Source organism: Actinia tenebrosa, unplaced genomic scaffold (genome assembly GCF_029948245.1).
Source record: "Actinia tenebrosa isolate PJP-AT-01 unplaced genomic scaffold, QUT_ActTen_1.0 PGA_scaffold4__44_contigs__length_22323623, whole genome shotgun sequence".
NCBI lineage: Eukaryota > Metazoa > Cnidaria > Anthozoa > Actiniaria > Actiniidae > Actinia > Actinia tenebrosa.
The window spans coordinates 19048699-19062748 of record NW_028292581.1 but is presented as its reverse complement, the minus strand read 5'-3'; the positions used below and the strand labels follow the sequence as shown (position 1 = coordinate 19062748).

General features: G+C 37.3%; 2 protein-coding genes across 4 annotated transcripts in view; both read left to right on the top strand.

Moving 5' to 3' along the window:
* Positions 1-5498, top strand: part of LOC116289770 (procathepsin L-like) — a 101323-nt gene extending 95825 nt beyond the window's left edge. For 2 of the 3 annotated variants that reach the window (XM_089036554.1, XM_089036553.1), the window contains 5 exons: positions 4-237; positions 1341-1538; positions 2325-2516; positions 3435-3709; positions 4279-5498. In XM_089036554.1, the coding sequence (XP_088892680.1) occupies positions 7-237; positions 1341-1538; positions 2325-2516; positions 3435-3709; positions 4279-4378 (996 nt within the window). In that variant the 5' untranslated portion in view covers positions 4-6 and the 3' untranslated portion in view covers positions 4379-5498. The remainder of the gene's footprint in view (positions 1-3; positions 238-1340; positions 1539-2324; positions 2517-3434; positions 3710-4278) is intronic. The other variant, XM_089036555.1, reaches the window with a different exon arrangement.
* Positions 5499-6589: 1091 nt separating this feature from the next.
* LOC116305714 (cathepsin L-like peptidase) lies at positions 6590-13604 on the top strand. Its single transcript, XM_089036546.1, has 6 exons — positions 6590-6723; positions 7214-7473; positions 9771-9968; positions 10691-10882; positions 11555-11829; positions 12951-13604. The coding sequence occupies exons 2-6, from the start codon at positions 7243-7245 to the stop codon at positions 13048-13050; spliced, it is 996 nt and encodes a 331-aa protein (XP_088892672.1). The 5' UTR covers positions 6590-6723; positions 7214-7242; the 3' UTR covers positions 13051-13604.
* The last annotated feature ends 446 nt before the right edge of the window (positions 13605-14050 follow it).

Genomic DNA, 14050 nt, shown 5'->3' with positions numbered 1-14050 from the left:
CAGAAGATGAAGGCACTAGTTATTGTGATGTTCATCATGTGTGCTTGTTACGGCATGTCAGAGCTGATCAAAGACAGCGAGTGGCAAGCATGGAAAGTATTCCACAACAAGAACTACGAAACTAGAGATGAAGAGGGTCTTCGTTATGCCATATGGAAAGAGAACCTTGAGATAATCAAGAGACACAATGAAGGAAAACATTCTTTTACCATGGCCATAAACCACCTGGGGGATCTGGTAGGTACAGTGTCAATTCTTACCCTACCCCTGCCCCTAAAGGGAGTATTATTCTAGGGACACAATCAATAGAGACACAATGAAGGAAAACATTCTTTTACCATGGCCATAAACCACCTGGGGGATCTGGTAGGTACAGTGTCAATTCTTACCCTACCCCTGCCCCTAAAGAGAGTATTATTCTAGGGACACAATCAATAGAGACACAATCAAGGAAAACATTCTTTTTCCATGGCCATGAACCACCTGGGGGATCTGGTAGGTACAGTGTCAATTCTTACCCTACCCCTGCCCCTAAAGGGAGTATTATTCTAGGGACACAATCAATAGAGACACAATCAAGGAAAACATTCTTTTACCATGGCCATGAACCACCTGGGGGATCTGGTAGGTACAGTGTCAATTCTTACCCTACCTCCCTCTCCCAAAGTCCTTGTTTTGGTAATAAAACACAATAATTTAAATCAGGAAAATTGATAAAGAAGAAAACCAGATAACTCAAAGAAAGCCCCTCAAAATAGCTACTAGTATAGGAAATCGCACCATGTCTAGTACAATTCAGAATTTACAGGTACATGTACAGTATGAGTGATGTTTTGAAAGTTTTCAAAATTGGACAAGCTTTTAGGGGAGTGTGATTGATTTCCTATACTACAGCTGTAGCTATTATTATTACTATTACTTAGTTACTAACTACATAACTCTATAAATCCTGAATTGTACAAGAAGGTTGTGCATAATAATTGATTTTTTGTTTATGATACACTCAAAAAAATTGAGCATTTTAAGTGGGACTCTACAGATTACCATATGGGATTTAATTGTACTCCTCTCGTCCAATCAGAATCAAGTAATTTTGATGGGTGTATTATGAACTACTGTAGGGAAAAACCTAAAAACTGTACCCCTTAGCATGGAAAGTCTAGTCCAGGAATCTAAAAAGCTCAATTCATATTCAATGTGTGAGTTCTCTGTACATGTACATGCCATATATAACTTTGATAAAATTAATATGTTGGTAAAGGTTTTACCAAGCTTTAATGACTAAATTTCTGAATCCCCACCACCTTTTAACTGTCTTAATCCATATTTTCCTTTTTAAGACATCAAAAGAGGTGAAATCAATGCTCAATGGGTATCTTGGAACTAAGAAATTTGCCAACAAAACGAAATTTGATGCAGTAACCTTTCTACCACCATCCAATGTAAATCTGCCCAAAGATGTGGACTGGAGAAAGAAAGGCTATGTGACTCCAGTGAAAAACCAGAAAGCCTGTGGATCTTGTTGGGCATTTAGCACAGTGAGTTTGATGTAAACTGATATGCAGTGGATATAGGGTTAAATTAAGATCTCTTTACCTTCGTATAATAAGAACATGGGTAATAGGTAAAATACGAGCCTGTAGATGAATTGACTGAAGAAGAGTGCCAAACAAGCCTTTCGCAACTTCAAGTAGCATAAAAAATGAACTGGCCTGCTCAACTAGAAACCATGGACAGCTGTTTCGGCCTTCCATACATTGTTTCATTGTTACATGGTCATCCAAGAGAATTTTGGAAAGTTCTATGTACTGTACAGTCTTAATATTTAGAAACAAGAAAAGGGGGGCCGCATGATGGGACTCTGTTACCTCCCCCTGCTTCTGCCACAGTGATGTACTGTAGCTCATCTGTAGACAGTAGTATGACTCACTTGAAAATATATAGAGGATATTACATGACTGCGCCATGTGCAGAGATACAGACTTTATCTTGATCAAGTGTTGAGGTCAACATGAGAAAATAAAATCCGCTTCTCCAACCTACCATTTATTATTCTGCTTATATGTACAATTATCAATCAAATGCAATTTTACCAATGGCGTTATCTTCAGATGTGAAGATATCATTTAATATCATCACATGTGTAGATATAAGATCACTTTTTAGTAAATAAATAGAGGAAAAAAAATATTTCATTGATGATTATATATTAAAAGTGGATTGTATAGTAATTATATAGTATTGATTATATATTAAAAGTGGACGATTATGTAATCTTGAGGTCATATTATATAGTCTATTATTTACTTTTTTGCAATCTTCAGACTGGTTCTCTGGAAGGACAACACTTCAAGAAGACAGGAAAACTAGTGTCTCTGAGTGAACAGAATCTTGTAGACTGTTCCCAAAAATTTGGTAACAATGGCTGTGAGGGTGGACTGATGGATAATGCATTCAAATATATCAAGGCTAATGGTGGAATTGATACTGAGGAGAGCTATCCCTATCTTGCACAGGTATCCACAGTTCACATTTTAGCCACAAAAGAACCATGAAAGGGACGGGATAGGCTGTGGATACTTCACATCCCTGGTGGTTGAACAAATAGATGTGATTACTTCCCCCCCCCCCCCCCCTCCCCACTTGTCCCAAACAAAAATTAAAAATGCAACCAACAACAGCAACTAATTTTGTACCTAGTGCCTTAATTTCTTACTTGCCGATGCTGTGCAGTAAGAAATAAGGCTCTGGGTATGAAATTGGATTGCATCAAAACATGACATACTGTATTACTTTACAATTATTAGCCTAAGGCGAAGTGAATATCAGGGAATATTTACTGAGACGCCAGTCTTCGTGCAGCAAGGTAAATATTTCCTGATGTTCGCTGAGGCTGAGGCAAATAATTGTTTTGGTATAAATACACAGGTTATTCTTTCAAAAAAAGAAAAAAAAGAAGATAAAAGACATTTTTTTCCGGTAACAGCAACGAAGCGGCCTGCTGCCATTTTGGATTATCGCTAGAGGTGATTATCGTGTGATAGTGTATGAGTTTCTCAACCAATCAGCGCGCGCGATTTTCAATAATCACCTATGTATTTTTACTAAAATCTAATATCCAATGATCAAAAAGTTATAACTATATTTTTGAGATTGATTTGAGAAAACCAGTGGTATTTAGGGAGGAACTTTGTATCCAATTCAAAACTTCCTAATTTTTCTATGTTTTTTTGATATAATATTCAAAAATAATATCGTTCATATAATATTCATATCATATTCATCTGATAAGAAAAAAGAAGAGATAACTAGCTAAAAACTAGTGTGATAAAAAATATTTAGAAATTTTAAGTTTTGCCATTTATCCTGAGATTCGAGACAACACCAAAAGAAGTATTAACTCACACAAAATGTGCTTATCTTATGACCATCAGGATGAACAGTGTCATTTCAAGAAACAAGATGTAGGTGCCACTGACAGTGGATATGTAGATGTCAAAACCCAAAGTGAGAAAGACCTACAAATGGCTTCAGCAACAGTGGGTCCCATCTCAGTAGCCATCGATGCAAGCCATACTTCCTTCCAGTTCTACAAGAATGGTGTCTATGACGAGCCAGATTGTAGTAGCCTTCAGTTAGACCATGGTGTACTGGCGGTTGGTTATGGTGTATCAGATGATGGCATTGATTACTGGCTCGTCAAAAACAGGTTAGTGAATGAAATGAAACTTTTATTCCCGGCTTTATTTTAATTCCTGATGGGGGGATTCTTGTGCTTATGTCAAAATTAAGGTTCCCACGTGAGGTGCAGTACTGTAATCTGCTTTTCAGACTAAATCTTTGACGGTGGTATTCGTACATCAAGATTTTCTGCAGTGAATGAAAAACTTATTTTCGTGATGACTTCGAAAAGAAAACTTCGGAAAGGAGCAAAACGAATTTGAAAAAACAAATCCCCATCCTAGAGATCATTTTCAGTTTTTTTGTTGGGAATTTGAGGTGCAAAATACGAAGAAATTCATTCATAGTTGTGGGTGGTTGAATGATCGGTGCAGAAAGCTGCATTCCTTTTAACTGTACAATACATATTTCTGGATATCTTGTCATATCTTTGCCTCTTCTACAAAATTCACTCCACTAAATAAATTTTTTCCAAATTTCATTTTCATCTAACAGTGTTATCTCTTTTTATTTATTTTATTTTATTTTATTTTATAGATGGGTTTAGCCCATATTTATATAGCTTGAAATAACCATATTTTGTAAACTTCATTTCAGCTGGGGAACGACTTGGGGCATGGATGGTTACATCATGATGTCTCGTAACAAGAACAACCAGTGTGGTATTGCAACTAATGCTAGTTATCCTCTGGTGTAATAACACGCCAGGACATAGATAGGACAGGGTATAGTCTTGTTCTATTGCCTTCAAAGTTTAGAGAAAGCTAAATAGTGCTAGCATGCTTTCCATTCTTAGTCATTGAAATGTATAGACTCAATTCAAAAGGTTAATTCCATCAGTTAAATGGAGAATTCAATCAGTAGGAGCTAAACGTCAAGAATGAGAAACAATAGTTTTAATTTTTTTTAGCAATAGAAAGTTGGTTTTTAGAATGTAAATCTTCCAGCGCTGTGGTCATGGGTGTGATCGTCAGACTTACAATCATATCTTAGTATATTTTAGTTACTCGTTGGTTCTCTCAGACTGTGCTTCGAGATTTAGTGCTATTTTTCTCCGGGTTTTTTGGTTTTTCTTCCTATGCAAAAAGAAAAAAAAAAAAAAAAAAAAAAAAAAAAAAATGATGAGTTTGAAATTCCAGCTCGTGTCCACGCGTTGTACTTTCTTCTCAGTTTCATTCCATAATTTTTATTTTATTTTAAATAATTTTAAGTTCAAAAAATGTTCTCTTGGATTCGCCCAAACCTTCCTCTTACGAGTATAAACTTAATCGTGTGAAAATTGTTCACTATTTTATTTAAACAAAACTACACAACCTAGTTTATATTTAAACAAGATAAATATTTATAGACACAAGGTCAATATTAAATAAATGTTGTATGTGCAACGCAAAAGCCATCGTTATGATGCAACTCAGAATATTACCATGAGAACCAAAAGGCAGATATGGCGGTCATGTTGGTGCTAATAGAGTTCTTCAACTCCAAATTTCCAGGAAGGTTTTTGGCTTTTTGTTTATCTAACACGGAAGTAACAACACGAGAACTTGAAAAGCGCTCTAAACCAAAAGAACGAGTAAGAAATCTTGTGTTTAAAATGTCAACATGTTCGCCATTAATTATCATTGATTATAAGAGAGCGATTGACCGAACTCGTAATTACAAATGCCGACAGTTTAGTTTGCTGTGCAATACTGAATTTGCTGTGCAATACTGATGCCCAAGTAATAGCAGTATAATAAACAATAGATTGACAAAAAAGTGTTATCATGCAGTTGTATTTTTAATTTATTAAAATAAAATTAACGCGAAAGCCATAATCATGGAGATGGGAAAATCTTGGAACTAACTATAGCTAATCTGATATAGAGAATTGCATCATGGCAGTATAGTTTGCCCACAGGGAGCCCAATTTATGATCTTATCTATACATACTCTGTCAGGGTATATATACATAAGATCAACATCAGATACCGTAGGGAAATTATATAGGAAAACAAAGGTGCGCGCGAAAAAAAATGTTCTAGTGCATATTTCATTGATTTTTTTTACTCTTTCGCATTACGGAGGACATTATCTTGATCTCGAATTTAAAAATAATTAACTATTTAATTTTTCCGATTTTATTTTCACCGTTCACTTGAATCTAAATTGGGCAACCTGTGGTTTGCCAATTCTCTCCCTTGATTCAAGGGTTTTAGTCTCAGGGTACCGGGTTCATCTTCGCCTACAAATCCAACACGCTAATATACTATAGATCCGTGAGTAGAGTGAAGTCATTAAACCCGTGCAATATAGATATTAGACTAACACACATTAGTAGACCCTAATTCCATTGTTTTCTTTTGTGTCTATTCGAGTATTACACGTTGACTAATAATTTTTATTTCACGGGTTAAATGCCTTCACTCTAAGAAACGCCCTGCTGTCATCAGCCCAGAGGCTACAATTTCAGGTATCAATTTGAATAAGATCACTTATTATATTTCAGTTTTCATTCGGAATTATTTAAATTGGGGGGGGGGGGGGGGGGGGGGAAGGGGGCTATCAAAAAGTGATGGTCATTTTATATTTATATCGATTATAATAGAGCAGTTTTCGTATGACTGTGAAAAGCTCAGTGCCGTAAGCGTGAAGTGCCGTGACCGTGATGCTTTCTAGAATTTTAATTGGCTGATTTTTTTTCACGCGTAATTTGATTGGTCTAAAAGTGCCGTGATCTTGGCGTGACCGTGTCCGTGCCGTTTTTAAGCCGTGTTCCGGGTATTTGATTGGATGGAGAGTAAATTCTCGTGCAATGTGATTTGTCTGGCGTATCCCTTGCCGTGTCATGGCCGTGTTCGTGCCGCGAATTGTTCACAGTCATACGAAAACTGCACTAGCTTGGGCTACCTGTGATTTCACATGATCGGATTGGATGAATGTTAGGATCCCTGTGATGTAGTACAGCGGCGTTGCGCTAGTTGATAAATACCAACAAAAGTTCCCCAAGCATTTGAACGTTTTTTATTCCTTCGATCTCCTCAAAATCAAAGCATTTAGAAGGTAGGTAGGAGGACTTTGTCAACTCTTGCAGTTACGTGAGATCCTAACTAATTCAAGAAAAGAAACATTACCGCTCTTGATTAGAATTTACGAGACTTGTATTTAATTAGCCATTGTATTTAACTAGCATATAATAAGCTTATATTTTCATTTTCGATGGGGGTTTCATTGTGACTTTTTAACATAATATTGCATAATTGTAGTCAAGTCATTCTTAGTTTTGAAATGCATTCTTTTATATATCTTTTTTATGCTTTTCTTTGGGGAAAATATTCAGAGTTTGACAGTAAAGATTTCAACATTTATACAGATTAGGACAGTAAATTATATTGACCCTGCTTTGAACACGGAAAAAAGTATTACTTTTTTACTTTAGGACGTAACATTTGTTTTAAATCAAATGCTAGAAAAACTACATATGAGAGAACTCCAATTTTTAACACATTTTTAGTACCAATTTAATACTCGTTTTCTATGTTATTTTCAATAGTTGGCTATATATATATTCAGATTGAGAACATGAAGGCACTAGTTATTGTGATGTTCATCATGTGTGCTGGTTATGGCATGTCCGAGCTGATCAAAGACAGCGAGTGGCAAGCATGGAAAGTATTCCACAACAAGAACTACGAAACTAGAGATGAAGAGGGTCTTCGTTACGCCATATGGAAAGAGAACCTTGAGATAATCAAGAGGCACAATCAAGGAAAACATTCTTTTACCATGGCCATGAACCACCTGGGGGATCTGGTAGGTACAGTGACAATTCTTACCCCACCCCTGCCCCTAAAGGGAGTATTATTCTAGGGACACAATCAATAGAGACACAATCAAGGAAAACATTCTTTTACCATGGCCATGAACCACCTGGGGGATCTGGTAGGTACAGTGACAATTCTTACCCCACCCCTGCCCCTAAAGGGAGTATTATTCTAGGGACACAATCAATAGAGACACAATCAAGGAAAACATTCTTTTACCATGGCCATGAACCACCTGGGGGATCTGGTAGTTACAGTGACAATTCTTACCCTACCCCTGCCCCTAAAGGGAGTATTATTCTAGGGACACAATCAATAGAGACACAATCAAGGAAAACATTCTTTTACCATGGCCATGAACCACCTGGGGGATCTGGTAGGTACAGTGTCAATTTTTACCCTACCCCTGCCCCTAAAGGGAGTATTATTCTAGGGACACAATCAATAGAGACACAATCAAGGAAAACATTCTTTTACCATGGCCATGAACCACCTGGGGGATCTGGTAGGTACAGTGTCAATTCTTACCCTACCCCAGCCCCTAAAGGTAGTATTATTCTAGGGACACAATCAATAGAGACACAATCAAGGAAAACATTCTTTTACCATGGCCATGAACCACCTGGGTAGTCTGGTAGGTACAGTGTCAATTCTTACCCTACCCCAGCCCCTAAAGGAAGTATTATTCTAGGGACACAATCAATAGAGACACAATCAAGGAAAACATTCTTTTACCATGGCCATGAACCACCTGGGGGATCTGGTAGGTACAGTATCAATTCTTACCCCACCCCAGCCCCTAAAGGGAGTATTATTCTAGGGACACAATCAATAGAGACACAATCAAGGAAAACATTCTTTTACCATGGCCATGAAACGCCTGGGGGATCTGGTAGGTAGGTACAGTGTCAATTCTTACCCTACCCCAGCCCCTAAAGGAAGTATTATTCTAGGGACACAATCAATAGAGACACAATCAAGGAAAACATTCTTTTACCATGGCCATGAACCACCTGGGGGATCTGGTAGGTACAGTGTCAATTCTTACCCTACCCCTGCCCCTAAAGGGAGTATTATTCTAGGGACACAATCAATAGAGACACAATCAAGGAAAACATTCTTCTACCATGGCCATGAACCACCTGGGCGATCTGGTAGGTACAGTGTCAATTCTTACCCTACCCCAGCCCCTAAAGGGAGTATTATTCTAGGGACACAATCAATAGAGACACAATCAAGGAAAACATTCTTTTACCATGGCCATGAACCACCTGGGGGATCTGGTAGGTACAGTGTCAATTCTTACCCTACCCAATGGCCAGCCACTAAAGGGAGTATCATATAGGGAATACATGAATATACAGTAGTTATGAAAAAATAAGATGTACAGTACTGTAGAGGGAAAAGAATGATTTAAAGGGGAGGGGTGGGTAGAGTTCTCTGATACCCTCCACCTCTTGAAGTGAAATTCTTGATTTTTTTCTGATTTCCTTATTATGTAAATCAGATTAGACCAGATGGAATGGACAAACTACTTCGATGATGTGGTGGCCAACTTGAATTGCAAGGCATTGTTTGTCATCCAGGGGACAAATATGCAAAGCTTTATTACATTAATAGGTCAATTGACATTAAAAGTTCACAACAAGACAAAAAAAACTTATATTTTACAACCACCACTCCCCATGTGGGGCTATTCCGTGAGGTTTCCTCCACAGGCACTACCACTACATTCTATATTTACAACATACAACACTCAACTCACATATTGATTTTTACGGAGGGAGGAAACTGGAGATCCTGGAGAAAACCCTCCTGGCAAGGGAGAGAACAACAAAACAAACAAACTCAACTCACATATGATCCAGTCTGAGCCGGGGCTCGAACCCAGACCACAGTGGTGAGAGGTGAGTGGTAGCCACTATGCCACCCTTGCCACCCATAATTGGACAAGACAAGAATTGGACAAGACAAGAATTGGACAAGACATGAATTTAAAAAAGTATACAGTCCTACAACTGAGTAAATTTCTTAAAGCTCATTGGGTCGTCATTTCAGAATATCATCTTCATGTTTTGTTTTGTTCTCTGGGTGGCCCATTATGCCTAGTTGCAATTCAAGATGGCTGCAAAATTGCCAAAGTAGACCTCCTGTAATGGTTGCCACCTCGTGATAGTGCAAAACCTCTCCCTAGTGAGCATTTCAACTTGCTGTTAAGGAGCCAAAACCACTGCTGTGGCCTAATTATGACTCCTTCAATTATTTTTCATTTTCCCCCTGTTTCAGACACCAAAAGAGGTGAAATATATGCTCAACGGTTACCTTGGAACTAAAAAATTTGCCAGCGCAAAAACCTCTGATGCAGTAACTTTTCTACCGCCATCCAATGTTAATCTGCCCAAAGATGTGGACTGGAGAAAGAAAGGCTACGTCACTCCAGTGAAAAACCAGAAAGCCTGTGGATCTTGTTGGGCATTCAGCACAGTGAGTTTGATCAGAATTACATGTCCATATATTCATCTTTTTTATATCCACTTCTGTTAATTACAAAAATCATTTTCAGACAATCTTGGTCAAAAATGTTGAGAAATGTTTAGTTTTAATGGTATTTTCATGAAAAACATGAAAAATTCCCCTGATTTGTTATATGTTGTTTTTTCCTTTACATCGGAAGTCTTTCTCCAGCTTCTCCAGTTTTCCCTCCTGTTGCAAAAATCAACATATGACTTGAGAGTTATGTACTTAGAACAATAATTATAGTATAGTGGTTATAAGTAAATATGAATTAGTTTGTTGACATAATCATTTGTCTCTCGGTAGAAATACTCCACAATGAATCCCTACTGTACATCATGATGTAAAATAATGATTTATTAAACTGTCAAAATTATAATGATAATAATTTAATGTACTTGTAAAAAGGTTATGTCTTAACTGCTTAATGTTACATTAAGACCCAAGAGAGACTGGGTAGCTGGAGAGGCTCAGCAACGAATCCCTGTATTATGTTACAAGATATGATCATGAATATACATGGTTACAGAAATGATTCATACCTCCCTAATCTGCCTGGCGTTTGCAAGAAAGGGGGGGAGGGGGGAGGGGGAGTTTGGAGGAGAACTGATAAATGTACGTCTGACAATTGTTTTGTGTATTATTGTGCACTATCATAACCTTTTTTGTCATTCTTTTTATGTTTCTTTAAGACTGGTTCCCTAGAAGGACAACATTTCAAGAAGACAGGAAAACTAGTGTCTCTGAGTGAACAGAATCTGGTTGACTGTTCCCGAAAATTTGGTAACATGGGCTGTGAGGGTGGATGGATGTACTGGGCATTTAACTACATCAAGGCAAATCATGGCATTGATACTGAAGAGAGCTATCCTTATGTTGGGGTGGTAAGCGATCAGAGTTCTATTTGATATGTATTTTGACTATTGTTTGGTTCAAGAAAATTTCCCTACTCACCATAGAGAAAATATGAAAAAACGTATACCCAAATCACTCCTCTAAAATTTCCAATTTTCTTTCAAACAAACTGGTAATTTTGCTTTTCCTCTGAACTCCCACCCCCTTGGAATTTCCATGTTCCTCCATGGTGGGGTATGGATATTTTTCTGGATCCACACATTTCTTCTTTTCACTCTGGATTGAGAGTAGGAAGATAATGAAATTAAACTTGAATCTCAACTTGATTGTGAATCCATCCATCCATCCTTTTCTTCCATCCCTCCACTCTTGTATGCACACATGCATTTATGCATTCATGCATCCATCCCATCCAATAGACCATTTCACAGATCCCGTTACTCAACCTCAGCCTCGTCATCGTGTAATATATTCTTTAGAAATTGCCTACAACCTGTGAAATTTTTAAGTCTTTCAATTGTTCGTTGATGTGTAAATTCTTTTCATTACTGCGGACTGTAGTCAAATTCACGGGATCCGTGAAATGGCCTATTATCCATCTATCCATCCATCCATCCCATCCATTTATCCCACCAATATATCCCACCCATCCTACCCATCCATCCATCCATCAATTTACATCTACTGTAAATCAAAAACAGGAAGAATCGTGCCACTTCACAACAGAAGGTATTGGTGCAACACTCACTGGATACGTGGACATCAAAGCTAAAAGTGAAAAAGACTTACAAATAGCTTCAGCAACAGTGGGTCCCATCTCAGTAGCCATCGACGCAGGCCAATCATCTTTTCGTTTTTACAGTGGTGGTGTTTATGATGAGCCAAATTGTAGTACAACACATTTAGACCATGCAGTACTAGTGGTTGGTTATGGTGTAACAAATAATGGCACTGATTATTGGCTGGTTAAAAACAGGTTAGTAAATCAACACTACTCCAAAATGTTACAAGTGTGGGATCTGTTTATTCCAGATGTAACGAATACTCGCCATCATAAACCACAACAAATATCATTTGTTGGATGACTTCAGAAAATCTGTCCTACTCGTTGCTAGAAATCTTTACAATTCCTTCTTGTTACTCCATTAATTCTCTGCAGTTGACCTACGCGGTTCACCTAGGCGGTTCTAATGAAACATTACATGTTACTATATCTATATGGCCTTAAAGGGGAGAAAGAACAAATTCTTTCCTTACCTCGTGGTAATCCTTCCCGATCCCAAATAATAAAATGTGAACGTTGGCCTTTTCTACTGTAATTCCTTCAGCTAGGATCGCGGGTTCGACTGCTCAGTGCGAATAAAGTCTATATATAATATAATATAAATAAATTTGTCGTGAAATGTGATCGTTATATATAAATAATAGACCATGCACACACACCAAACATTTTTGTTAAGAAAACTAAGTTCCTGATAACTTGAACCTAAATAGCCTGATAGGTCCTGGCTAAACGAGGAAACAAGTTTCCAGAAACATGTTTCCCGATGATTCCAAGTTTAGCCACATGCGAAACATTGCTACGTGCAACAAATTTTGCTTCCAAGACGCAAAAATGTTTCTGCTGTGCGACAGAAGCATTTCATGCTTCCAAGACACATGGAAACAATGTTTCCCAATGTTTCCTCGTTTGGCCTCGAAAGTCGACATTCTAAAAGTCCGTTGCTTAGCAACGCTAACTCTATCTTGAAAGTGCGCATGTGCTAACCGATATTGAGTAAACATGTTTCCCGATGTTCTCTGGCAGTTTTGCCACCTTTGGAAACATTTAAAAAATCATATTTCTGGAAACATGTTTCCTCGTTTAGCTTGGGCCTAATTTTGTAGTAAACACCTTTAACATAAGAACCTTTTTAGGCTAACATGGGAAAGTCTAGGTTCGTATACGGACGTATATGCGGGTTTTTACTGTAATGTTATAGGCTCCCTTGACACAAGGATTTTTCTTTAGGTTCTCGGTTTTTCCCATCTCACTTCTCTTAAAAGTATTACAAGATATATATATATTTTTTTAACACATATTTTCAACCATTTCAGCTGGGACACGACTTGGGGCATGGATGGTTACATCATGATGTCGCGTAACAAGAACAACCAGTGTGGTATTGCAACTAATGCTACTTATCCACTGGTTTAAAATCTCAAAACCTTGGTGGAATAAACTTCAAACTCCCCGACGTCTTTGAAGTTTTTAACAGCAATAAGAAGATAATTTAATGTGTTTTAATAATGTCATTAATGCTACGCAAATATTAAGGTGGAAACAGATGCATTAATTAAAAAAACCCGAAGCCATACGTTCTTGAATTGAGCGGGAAAATGGCGGATTAGACGACTGTGGACGCGTCAAAGACAAAAAATTTGTAATATTTAAAGTCATTAATAATCGCTTTTCTTAGTTTGTTTTTTTCTTTGTAACAAAGAGCAAACAAGTAAACTTTAAATATGTAATAGTAAATATTTTTACAAAAAAAAAAAAAAAAAAAAAAACAACAAACAAACAAACAAACAAAAACTAAGTTAAAATAAATGTAAAACTAAAAAATATTGTTTTTTAAAGTATTTTACAAAATTTTGTACATGTGTTCAACAGCTTTTCTAAGAATAGAATAGAAAATGTAAGATAAAATTTGCTTGAAAAGCTTGGAAATGTTATTATTTGATAGCCAATAAAAAATCCTGTGCTAACAATTTTAATGAACTTATATAATCGTTAAACTGAGTAAAAAGTGTTTTCCACCTTGCCAGATTTCCAGTTTTTCACCTTGCCACATTACTAGATTTATGTTTCCACATTGCCAGATTTATTGCTACATTTTTCAGATTTCCAGAATTCCGTATTTCCATATTTCCACCTTGCCACACAAGATATTACAGTTGTGTATGATCCATGTTATCCATATTACATAAACCCAATAGCTAACAAACCCGGGGGGGGGGGGGGTACTCCCCTATATTTGCTATACGGGTATGTGCCGCCCTATAGGGTATGGTTTTTCGGCTTTTGATTCTGGGGTAGGGTATCATTTTTTGACATTTTGTCTGGGATGGGGTATCATTTTAGTCTGGGATAGGGTTAACGATTTGGCCGTTTTTGTCTGGCGAATAGGCTACGCTTTCTGCCGACCAAAAACAAT

What these genes read in the sequence shown, in the direction of transcription:
- LOC116305714 (XM_089036546.1), top strand. Translation starts at nt 7,243, where the DNA reads ATGAAGGCACTAGTTATTGTGATGTTCATCATGTGTGCTGGTTATGGC. An exon ending in TGAACCACCTGGGGGATCTG is followed by an intron (nt 7,474 to 9,770) that starts GTAGGTACAGTG and finishes CCCCTGTTTCAG; the next exon opens with ACACCAAAAGAGGTGAAATA. An exon ending in TATTGGCTGGTTAAAAACAG is followed by an intron (nt 11,830 to 12,950) that starts GTTAGTAAATCA and finishes CAACCATTTCAG; the next exon opens with CTGGGACACGACTTGGGGCA.